At 43.1% G+C, this 12,647-nt stretch overlaps 1 protein-coding gene across 8 annotated transcripts in view; it reads left to right on the forward strand.

The window, feature by feature from the left end:
* The window catches only part of si:ch211-207d6.2 (sickle tail protein), a 376,663-nt gene that overhangs the window by 336,613 nt on the left and 27,403 nt on the right, over positions 1–12,647 (forward strand). For all 8 annotated transcript variants that reach the window (XM_042332375.1, XM_042332378.1, XM_042332376.1 and 5 more), the window contains one exon: positions 5,243–5,418. In XM_042332375.1, coding sequence (XP_042188309.1) covers positions 5,243–5,418 — 176 coding nt within the window. The remainder of the gene's footprint in view (positions 1–5,242; positions 5,419–12,647) is intronic.

Consider the following 12,647-nt stretch of genomic DNA (forward strand, 5'->3'; position numbering starts at 1 on the left):
TCATCTTAAAATGTTAAACTGAGGTCCAACCTGCTGTTCTTCAGGTTGATGTCAAAGATCCCTTGACACTATTTGAAAAGAGAAGAGAGTTCCTCCCAGTGACCTGACCAAAAAGCCTCTAGTTGAATTGTAATGAATTGTCATTCACCTCATGGCTGTTTGCTGAGCACGAAATGACTGCCATGTTTGCCTCCAGAAACATTTATTACGCCTAACAGCAATTACTGTAAAGAGTTTTGAGACCTTACAGTGCTACAAGGCACTGTAAAATACAAGTTATTGCTTTCAAATGGTTCACTATGTTATTCCAGAATCACAGAGAAAGTGAATGGGGTTGTTAATGTCTGAAAAAGCTGGTAATTCACAAGATATCAAGATAAATGATGAATCTAAAAAACGCATTCTACACATATAATAATAATAATATATAACACATATATCCAAGCTTTACATGGAAGAAAATAATAATCCTTCCATTTGATATTGTGCCTTTCATATCTGGAGGATGTCTCAGTGTGCTTCATAGCATATACTGTAAAGTGTTTTGACTATATTTTGGAGACAAACAATACAGCCAATTTGCGTTCAGTAAAGGCTAGGCTAAGCAATGAAGTTTTAGCCTAGTCTTAGCCTGTAAGTTAAATAATATTTAAGATTGTGCAGAATTGTGAAAAATATCTTAAATTCAGTTCTAACTGGGAAGCCAGTTTGTTTTAACATTTGCTGTAAACAGGCTTCTGAATTCACAAGATCACATTTAACTTGTCTTTCCAGAATACCCACCCAAATTGATCAAAAGGCAGGCAGAAGTGCAGGCAGATCGTGAACATGTTTAATGAGGGAGACATGGACCATACATCTGCACAGACGTTGTGCATTGGTCATGAAGCCCCGAAGTGGAGACATAAAACTAGTGTGCCATTTCAAGACCTTGGTGATTTGACCATGTAATAACTGACCTCACATTTTGTTGCTCTTTCCGTTCACATCTATATTCACAACATGCACTTCAGTGGCATATAGACCCTGCCTGAAGCAAAGACATTTTATTATGCAGGATGAATAATCTGTACTATTGATGTATCTTCAAAGGTTTCGCAGTGAAGAAAGGTTAAGTGCAACAGCGATATTATGCAACTGTTCTAAGATCACCATATATCAGTATAGACACATATTTAAATCTGAGACCTCATTTCATGATTATTATTTTTTTAAAAACATTCATTTTCATCCCTTTTGATAATAATAATCCTTGCATTTGATATAGCACTTCATCACGTCTTTGAGACATCTCAAGGCACGCCACAGAATTTACTGTAAACAACAACAACAAAATTACATTTGTATAGTGCCTTTCATGTCGGGTGGACATCCCAGGGTGCTGGAGAGACAGAGTTACGGACCAGAACTGAGGGTCGGGGTGGGGGAGGGGGGAGGACAGGGAGTGAAGCAGGGAGATCGAAAGCACAGTCGAAGAGGAGGGTCTTGAGGTGGGTCTTGAAGGTGCCGAGGGAGGGGGCAAGACGGAGGGATTGCGGGATGGAGTTCCAGAGGGTGGGTGCAGACTGGTGGAAGGCCTGCCCGCCAATAGTGGGGCGAGCAAGACCAGGGATGTGAAGCAGGCTGGAGCCCACTGAGCGGAGGGAGCGAACTGGGTGGTAGGGGGTTAGGAGGTCGCAGAGGTAGGGGGGAATAAGGCCAGGGAGGGCTTTGAAGGTGAGGACTAGGATCTTGAATTGTATCCTCTGTTTGATGGGAAGCCAGTGGAGTTGGGCAAGGATGGGGGTGATAGGGTCGTGGAGCCTTGTGCGGGAGAGGACACGGGCTGCAGAGTTCTGGATGATCTGCAGCCTGTGGAGGGAAGAGTTGGGGAGGCCGACAAGCAGTGATTTTGTGTAGTTGAGCCTCGATGTAATGAGGGTTTTGGCAGCCTGCAGTGTGAGACAGTGTTGGAGCCAGGCGACGTTGCGGAGGTGGGGGAAGGCAGAGTTGGTCATGGTGCAGATGTGGGATAGAAAGGATAGTTGAGGGTCAAACAAGACCCCAAGGTTCTGGACTGGCTTAGCAAGGTGGAGTGTGCAACCATGGATGGTGATGCTGTCAGCGTCTGAGGTGAGGAGGCGCTGACGGGAGCCAATCAGGAGACCCTCAGTCTTGTTGATGTTCAACTGAATAAAGTTAGCTCTCATCCAGGACTTGATGTCTGTCAGACATTCTGTCAGGACAGCAGTGGTCCTGGAGTCAAGGGTGGAGGCAGAGAGGTAGAGTTGGGTGTCATCCACATACATGTGGAAGTTGACCCCATGTCTGCGGATGATATCACTAAGAGGGAGCATATAGATATTGAAGAGGAGGGAACCAAGGACAGAGCCCTGAGGAACACCACACGAGACGGTCCGGGGGCTAGAGGAGAAGCCGTTTGAGGAGATGAAGTGCAGGTGGTGTGAGAGGTACGATCTGAACCAATCAAGGACAGCGTCGTGGATATTGAGGTGAAAGGAGAGGCGGTGGTTGAGGATAGAGTGGTCGATGGCGTTTAAAGCAGCAGAGAGGTCAAGGAGGATGAGGAGAAGGAGGGAGCCCTGGTCACTGATGGACAGAATGTCATTTTGTTACTTCGACCAAGGCGGTGTCTGTGCTGTGGATGGCATGGAAACCCAATTGGAGGGGTTCAAGAAGGGAGTGGCGGGAGGGGGAGGAGCGAAGCTGAGAAGCAACAACTCATTCCAGTACCTTGGAGAGGAAAGGGAGGTTGGAGATGGGGTGGTAGTTAGGGAGCAGAGAAGGGTCCAAGGGAGGGCATTTTTAAGGATAGGAGTGATGACAGTGTTTTTTAAAGGGGTGGGAACAGTACCAGAGGACAGGGAAAGTGAATTAACTGTATATTTTGTGGGCGAAAATCGGCAGCCAATTGTGCATAACAGTGTCCCACAAACAGTCGTGGATTGAGTGATCAAATTATTATTATTGTTATCTTTTTTAAGGGATTATTACCCCCAGAAAAATGATCTGCCATTCGACTAACAATATTTACTCAAAGATATATACTCACATTTTATTATACCAGGGTACAATTGCTTCCATTGGAGTTGGGCACCCCACGTGTGAACCTTGTAAGTGAGTGTCAGTTTAAATGAAGGAAGTATCATAGCCAATATCAATCACATCCTCATTCACATGCAAGCATCTTCCAGCAGAGATCCTTGGTTGTGTTTTTATTCTTCCCTTCCCTAACTCAGGAGTGCTGTTGAATTTGCAGTATCCCATCTACTGCCTCAGGAGAAATGAGGTAATAATAATCCTTGCATTTGACATAAAACATTTCACATTGGGAGGACATCTCTAAGTGCTTTACAGGATACACTGTAAAGTGTAGTGACTGTGTATTTTGTAAACGAACGCAGCAGCTAACTTGTGTACAGCAATATCCCATAAACAGCCAGGAAGTGAATAACCAATTTTTATTTGTGGGTTTGTGATCAGGCCATTGGGAGAAACTCTCTTATTTTTTCAAATAATGTCATGGAATCTTTTAACGTCCATCTGGACAGGCAGACGGAACCTCAATTTAATATCTCATCCAAAAGACGGAGCACACTAGACCGTCGGGGCAGTGTTGGAATCACTTGTTACTTCATTTAACTTGATGACCTCCTAAACCCCTACCAATCTGTCCCCTCCTCCGCTCAGTGGGGTCCAGCCTGCTTCACATCCCCGCCTTGCCCGCCCCTCCATTGGCGTGCGTGCCTTCAGTCTCTCTGCCCCCACCTTCTGGAACTTCATCCCACGGTCCCTCCATCTCGCCCCCTCCCTCACCACCTTCAAGATCCGTCTCAAGACCCTCCTCTTTGACCATGCCTTTGGTCACACTCCTACCCCTACCCTCCCTGCAATATGAATGCAAGTTGTTGTTGCCCTATCCTGTCATTATTATCATTGCTTAATGCTTCATATACATGATGGAAGAGGTTTAATGCATTGAATGGCCTTCTCCTATTCCTATTAGGTTAAGTGCTTCAAAACATTCATTCTATAAAGGTTCTGCAAAAGTGCAAGTTGTTTCCATTCTCAGATGTGTGAAGTCTTTTTTTAATCAAGCTATCTTTGCCCCTCTGCCATTTTTATGACCTACAATATCTACATGTGCATTTGCTGTCGAATATTCGTCAGAAACGTTGATCTGAGGCTGGTGAAATCTGTCAAAAGATATCCCTGCTGCGATTTGATAATTGTAAAATTGGGTTGCCTTTAGCAAATAGTGTCATGCACAGCACTGTGCACAAACCTAACCTTTTCCCCTCTGTCAGAGCAGAACAATGTTGGTGTAGAAACACTCAGTATTATCCAGTACTTGTTCCCTGTGAACTCAGACAGCAGGTTTTTTACAAATAAACCTTTTCCCATCTTCAAATTGCATCTGAAGACCTTCCTCTCTCTCCAGCTCAGCTTTAAGCACTGCCACTGTTAAACAGTGCAACCCGAACGAAGGGCCCTATATGAATGCAAGTTGTTGTTGATCGTATTTCCCCATTATTTTGCTTATTTTTACATAAGAATTTTTAGGATATGCATAGAAAGGGCAGAAGGCTTGGCAAACCCAACGACTTGTGCTAGGCGTCATCCTCTGCTAACTTAACATCTGACTGTATGCCTCAAACCTTCTCTCTTTCTAGATCCATCTCTTGAACTAATGTGTACTCTTATGGATATTTTAAAATAAATCTGTGTAACATTTTCCTTCTTGTATCCGAAATGTGGTTGGTAATACAGGATAATAAAGGGATAGTTATCAATTTTACTCTGTATACAGCGAAGCACAGAATTAGCTGCACTTTGATATATTAGACTGGGTGTTATGTGACCATTGAGACCTTAATCACAGAAGATTGGAGCAATGCAGTACTTTCCGAAATCTAAAACCTAAACCTTCAGTTTGGCAAGAACATTGAATTTCATCATGACTAGATCAAACAAAATTAATACTGCAATTTACCATATTTTAGTGGTGTAAATTTGTGTCTTAATTACTGGTGCAGACATGATGATTGTGACAACTGTCGTTCTGTCAGTCGCCTGACTTTATATAATCCCAGCTCCACGGAATAAAGCTAACAGTTAAAATAAGACTAGGCTGTGGGGGGTATTCATTTGAAGTGGTTTCTGGGGCCTGTAAAGCATTCGGTTGTCAGGGATGTTATAGTGATACAGAGAAAATTGAACCTGAATTATTTTCCACTGACAGCTGCAGAACCAAGAGATGCTCAAAGGGATGTTGAAGAAAGCAGAATCTGAAATCAATAGCAGAGTTAGTGAAGCATTGAAGAGAATGGAAGATCCGCTGCAGCGACAGCGCATGCTGGTGGAGGAGGAGAGACAGAAATACCTCACTGAAGAGGAGAAAATAATACAGCAACTCTGGTACGTCAGCTGATGTCAAAACCCACAGGGACTAAGAATCTATGATAATTATCGTTTTGTTTAAAAAAAAGTATTAGACCAATATCATTAACGTCGCTAATTATTAATACGATCAAGGTTTAATTTTGCATCAGCTTCCTCCTACTTTATGGTTTTTGCTTTATTTACCCTGCATCTTTTCAGGTTCCCCAGTTTCCTCTTGTAGTTGTTTACTTTGAATTTTATTTGGCTTCTTTAAAACAGTGTGTGTGTGTGTGTGTGTGAGAGAGAGAGAGAGAGAGAGAGAGTAAAAAAGAAAAGACGCTGTAGTTATGGAACTCAAGCTGCTTTTCCTTCTGGCTCTCTGCCCACCCAATCTGTGCTGCAAAGAAAAATGTTGGATTTGATCCCTGGTCAGAGCTTGGTTAGCTATCTCAGCCTGGCTGGTGCTTGGTGCAAAACAATTTGCCTCAGTGTCCTTTGGCGAGGGAAGGGCAAAAAAAAAATCCAGCTTTCCCATTTCTGATAGTACATGGTGTGTGCCTATGTGTGAACATTGAGTGAGGGTGGAATTGGCATTGATTTGTTATGGTTATCAATCAATGATGTGCTGATAGTCACTGCACAGGCTCACACAAGGAGAGCACCTATTTGGGAAAAGCACCAATGGTTCCCACAGAGTTGTGCTTTCAAGAAAGGAAGCGGGAAAATTGATAACACAGGAAGGAAATGGAAAATGGCAAAATCATTCTGCTGTCCCTCAACAAGACTGTGACAATTGCAACTTCACTGCAGTGTCAGCAGAGGTGAATTTAAACTCAAAAAGCCACTTTATTGACAAGATGTTTGAAGATAATCTATAATTTGTAGAGAACTGCTTGATTTATTGAAAACTGCTGATTTAATATCAAACGTTTGATGATTTGTGCTTCCTTTCCATCTACAAGATGAGCACAGATTGGTTAAAAAAGCTAAATACTATGAACATTTGGAAGTTTTAATTACTTAGTAAGATTCCACTAAAGGTCGCTTTACACTAAGTCATAGATCACTTCTAATATATAAACTTAATAATATAAATTTAGAGTAATGTATTGCCTGTGACTGGTGAGAACTGAATTTGAAGCCCCAAATTGTTTAAGCTTTAAGACCTCCGTCTTAAACATTTAAAATCGTGCAAATTTCTTGCTTTTAATCTTTATTTGGAAGCTGTTTTTGAACTGCGGAAAATCAACCTCTAAATCAACACAGAAATTAAGGACTTTTGAATTTTTAGACAAAATAACTAAGACTTGGTGGAATTTTAGGTCTCAGTTCTGTATACTCCAGTCATAAGAACACAAAATAAGAAATGCTAGACGAAAAAAGACTAAGGTCCATTTAGTTCGCTTTCCACTTTCCTGGTGGTCCATGCACATATGTCCCAGTCAGTTAGTTATTACCAAGGCCAATAGAAAATTGCGGAAATATTTGCCACAAATTGCGGAGAAATTAAGCAGGACCGTGGGGGGAGGTTGCAGGGGTTAATATAAAAAATTGCAGAGTGGTGCTATTGAGGTACATATTTACTGCCAACCTACATTTCTTCACTTTATTGATTAAAAACTAACACAAAGAAATAATACATATTAGATTGTTGCAAAGAAAATTATTAATGGATTCTTCAACAAAAACTGGGGTGGGGGCGACACCAGGGCAGGCCCTAAGCAGGCCCGCCAAGCTCGCCAGTGTCCTGACTGCGGGGCTACAGGAGGTCACCATCTCCTGCCTCTCAGGGCTCATCACATACAGACCCAGAGAGACACACACACACTCACAGACAGACAGAGAGACACAGAGACGCTTGAGAGACACACACGCACTCATAGACAGACAGAGAGACACAGAGACCCAGAGAGACACACACGCACTCATAGACAGGCAGAGAGACACGGACACACTTCACATAAACGCAGAGAGAAAGAGAGAGATACAGATACACACACACAGACACACACATACAGACAGAGAAGAGAGAGACATGAAGAATCTCGACAGCGAGATCTCGGGGTGAGTGAAGCCCATTTCCCGCTCGCGCTGCACCACGCATTTACGTCCGGAGCCGGACTGAAAAATTACTGAAAATGCGGATATAGAGGTACATTTTGAGACAAGCTTCGACTAAGAGGAGGGAACGAGTTGGAGGGAGTTCTGGAGAGTGGGGGCAGAATAGCTGAAAGTTGGGAGGGATAGGGTGGGGGACAGGAAGCAGGCCGGTGTTGGCTGAGTGATGCGAGCTGCTAGGTCAGTAGGGCTGAACTGAATTTGGGGCAGATCAATACTGTAAAAGCCTATTTCTCGGCTGTATTGGAGTGGGTGCCTGTGACCAGGAGGGTTAATGGCAGCCCAGCATTTAGATTGGCCAGGAAAAGCACCTTAATGGAAGTCATCATGTTACCTCCAGTGCTAAAATTGCTTGCTATCCACACATGAACCCAATCCACTCTCTGCCTGCAAATGTGCATCAATGCAGGAAATGTTGTGGGCAATCACACTGCGGAAAACAGCAGATTGTACCGGGGTTGCGCTGTTTGAACTCTGAGCTACATGGCTGTGTCCAGTAGATAACTGAGGTGTTACTAGCAGGGATACCATTTCTGGCCACAGGTAGCATTACTTATAGCAGTCACACGTTTGCCTCTCTCACTTACGATACTTCAAATATATCCATCTACTCTGCTCTGCCAACTCGCTCTGCTCCATGTCGAATGCCCCTCTATCCCACCATTTGATGGGCAAGCCTTCTGCACCTTGCCCCCTTACTCTCTGGAACTCTTTTCCTAAATCCCTCCACCTTAGATCCTCCCTCAAGCTCTTAAAACCCTCCTAATTGTTCTCTTTGACTGTGCCTATCTTCAATTCCATCTGTCCCCTGATCTCCATCCTCCCCCCACCATCCCACTTAGGTTTGACATCCATCTCTGTGAAATTATTTTTGGGCAAGCTGAACTTTTTCCTCTTGAGTGCACACATCTGACCATAGAAACTTACAGTCATTTGGCCCATCTGTGGATATTTGTGCTCTTTGAAACAGTCTATGTTTTATCAACCTGTTATCAAAGAAATGAAAATGCCCTAAACAGATGATGTGATGATATTGTACCATTGAGGAATATTTTGACAGAACACAACCAACAAATGGGGACTGGAAGCAACAAGGAAAACAATTCTGAAGTTCTTCTAAATTTCCTATTTTTTGCATTTTGGTTATAGCGTCTATCACATCGTCAAGACGTCTCAAAGCGTTTCATAGGACACACTGTAAATTGCGTTGACTGCATTTTGCGGCTGAAACCTATTAATAATCAAATAAATATAATATTTCAACTCCTACTCAATGAACTGGTTACAAATGTCACCAGGAGTTTGATTACTGACTACAATAACCCTGCAGTGCTCATTCCCCATCGTTCCCGATGTCTCGATGTTCAGGTCCATTTCCATAAGCAAAGTCAGTTCAAGTTGCCCTTTATTTGTGAGTCTAAGCAGTGGTTGTTGGCAGACTATTCAACCGTGGGCATTACAGCCAGCCCCACCCTGTCCTCACTCAATTTCTACACACGAGCACTTTGCAGCAAGGGTCACTGGCTAGCAATCGGGAACAAGGATCCAGTTGATTATTCCATGAATTACGACTCATTGTAAAGCATGTAAATCCAGCTGCAGTGATCAACAAAATAATAATAATAATAATCCTTGCATTTGATATAGTGCTTTTCACGTCGGGAGGACGTCCCAAAGCGCTTCACAGAACACACTGTAAAGTGAATTGACTGTATATTTGCGGGCGAACGCGGAAGCCAATTGTGCACAGCAATGTCCCACAAACAGTCGTAGATTGAAAATGACCAATTTATTATTGTTTTTGGTTTTGGAGGGATTATTATTAGGCTCTGTGTGGAGTAAGGAAACTTGCCAAAGGTTTCGCCCTGACCTGCCTGGAATTGAACTCAGGTCTCTCACTTGCAAAGCGAGTGCTCTAACCACTGAGCTACAGGACTCCATCGCATGGTCAACATTTTGACACACTTTCTTCAGCAATTTGGTTTGCGCATGTTGTATTGAAAACATTGATGCTTTAGCGCTTACAAACACACACATATATAAGGTATGGCTAGCAGCCAGAAGCTGGAGAAGCTGAAGGAATTGTGCTGGTTATTGAGTGTGACTGTTGATTGTACAGAATACGATCTGGTAAATTGCTGTTTAACAAGTTAATAGTTTACAGTATTCTTTCCTGTCGTTTATTTGCACTTGTAATTACTTTATTATTTTCTTCTATGATAAGTACTGATTGCACTGGGGAGTTGAGTGTTTCCACTTCTAAGTACCATTATCAGCATCAAACACAGCAAGCTCTGCAGAGAGAAGCTTCCTCAACTCTTCCCCAACAAAATTCCTCAATGCCAACCGCAGACGAGCACTTCTTACTGCATTATTTCCTGTGCTAGTGGTGCCACTAATACTTAATAATAACAATCCTTGTATTTGAAGTAGCGTCTTATCAATTCATCGAGATGCTTCAAAACGTTTCACAGGATTTTACTGTGAAGTGTGTTGGCTGTATTTGTAAGTGACCTGGCAGCCAATTAGTGCACAAAAATATACATACAGTCAATTCACTTTACAGTATATTCTGTGAAATGCTTTGAGACGTCTTGAAGACGTAAGGATTACGTAATGTAAGGATTATTATTATTAGAAAATGTCCACGACTAGCCATGAAGTCAGTGATGAATTTTATCTGATGGTTTGTTGGCCAGCACACTCTGAGAAACTCCCTTCTCTTTTTGAGTAGTGTCATGGGATCTTTAATGTCCATCTGAATTGGCAATAGGATCTTGTTTTTTTACCTTTCATCCACAGGACGGCACGTCCAACAATACAGCACACCTCCTAACATACATTGGAGTGTCAATTTAGACTATATGAGTTTGAAGTGTTGACATGCGACTTGAACCCACAATTTTCTGACTTAGAGGGCTGCCACTTCAGCCAGGCTGACACCATGCTTCTGAACGCTGGTATACTTGAGCAGCTTAATGATATTGTTGCTATGATAAGTCCTATTAAATTCTGATAGTACGTGCAGTGGAACTATTTGATAAGCGGTATAACATGCACAGGAGGGTTTACATAGAATTACAAAGAATGATATGGTACAGAAACGGACCATTCAGCCCAATTCGGTGCCAGTGTTTATAGTCCACATGAACCTTCACCTCCTCCTATTCCCTCTCCTATGCCCCTCAGTTCTCTTCTCCCCCAAAACTGCTGCCTGCATCCTCACCCATTACAAACTCCAAGCCGTTTTTCTGCATGAAGGACACTATATAAATGCAAACGTCTCTCATGTGTACATCAGGTTCGACCCACAATTATCCTTCCTCCCCCACATCTAGTCCCTCACCAGCACCGCTTTTTTCCACCTCCGATGCATCGCCAGTCTCTGCCAATACCTCTCCCTAAAAGCCACTGAAACCCTGGTCTGTGCTTTTGTCACCCCTTGGCTGGACTATTCTAACTCCCTCCTCACCGGTCTCCCCTCCACTACCATCCATAATATCCAGATTATTCAAAACTCTGCCGCCCGCATTCTCACCCGCTCCCCGATCACCCCAGTCCCTGCCAGACTGCACTGGCTGCCTGTCCCAGAGAGGATCGACTTCAACATCCTCACCCTTGTCTTCAAATCCCTCCACTCCTCTGCACCCCCCTACCTCTCTGACCTCTCTCCTCAAAACAGTACCTGTTGCCTTCGTTCCTCCTGGTCTGGCCTTCTCCTTGTCCCCCAAGTCCTTCACTCCACCCTCAGCGGCCGTGCTTTCAGCCACTTTGCCCCAAGGCTCTGGAACTGCCTTCCTCACTCCCTTCGCCTCGCTCCCTCTCTTCCTATTTTCAGGTCTCTGCTGAAGACCTTTGTTTTCGACCGCGCCTTTGGTCACTTTCCTCCCCCTCCCCCTGGCTCGGCCCCGGGATCCGTTACTGTGAAGCGCTCTGAGACGCCGTCCGGCGTGGAGGGTGCTATATAAATCCAAGTTGTTGTTGTTGTTGTATCATGTTTCCTCTTAAATACATTGATGCTTTTTGCTTCAACAAAACTTGTTTGACGAATTAAACAACAGAGTCAAGGTGATGAGGTGGGTGACGAGCATAAGATGAAGCATGTTTTCACCCAGACTCAGCTACACACGTAAATAACAACAACAACAACTTGCATTTATACAGCACTCTTCACACGGGGTAGCATCATGGAGCGCTTGATAGTGGCAGAGTCTGATAACTCAACAAATAATCCATGTATGTGTAGCTACAAACTCTCACTGGTGCCTGTTCCAACAATTGTAAATCTGATCAATAAGCTCCAGTGGAATGACTTTTAAAAACTGTGAAATTTGCTCGAATATTTTTAACACGGCAGCAAATGGTTATTCCATTAAGAAACATGGCCCAATCTTTTTTCAAATGTCTTAATACTTGACACTTTATATGTTACCTCGGTAATTTGGGGCTGATGCAGCCAGAGCTCATTGATGTATTGTGTTTTTTAATCGAAATCTGCCTGACTGATTCATTCACAAAGATTTCCCAACACACTGTACAGACTGTAAATATAGCTACACAATTAAGCTACTGCTGAGTATTCCAGATACAGAACTGCTGGAGACATAATGATGTATTACAAGATGCCCAATGTCTTAGTGACTATGTTTATATAGTCTGTTTGTACGTATGTTACCAGACTGTACAGTTCATGGCTTGAAAAGCTTGGTGTTGCTTGAATTTCCGAGACTGTGATGACTTTAAAGCAACAACAACAATGTGAGAGTACAAAAAGCATCACATTACCTATACAAACTGAAAGCAAACAGCATCAGTTTTTGAACATTATGCTCTTTTTACAAGCAGAGAGTGAGGTCCAAAAAGCAACAGGAATTGCAGAGGATTCCAGAATATTGAATCCCGTCGGTAACTCAATGTGCATCACACCGATCTGAGGAAACTCTGCCCTAACGTGTCCAGAAGGAGATCAGAGGTCACAAATCCCTGCATGGTGCCCATCGTGTTATTGGCAGGTTTCAATAATCACAACAAATTTGTGAACACTGCATTTTAAACTATCAGTGGGCATTCACTTCATGCCAATTTTGAGGACATTGCTGTGCGCAAATTAGTTGCTGCGTTTGCCTACAACAGGGGTTCTCAAACTT

Source organism: Callorhinchus milii, unplaced genomic scaffold, assembly GCF_018977255.1.
Source record: "Callorhinchus milii isolate IMCB2004 unplaced genomic scaffold, IMCB_Cmil_1.0 Scaffold2, whole genome shotgun sequence".
Taxonomy (NCBI): domain Eukaryota; kingdom Metazoa; phylum Chordata; class Chondrichthyes; order Chimaeriformes; family Callorhinchidae; genus Callorhinchus; species Callorhinchus milii.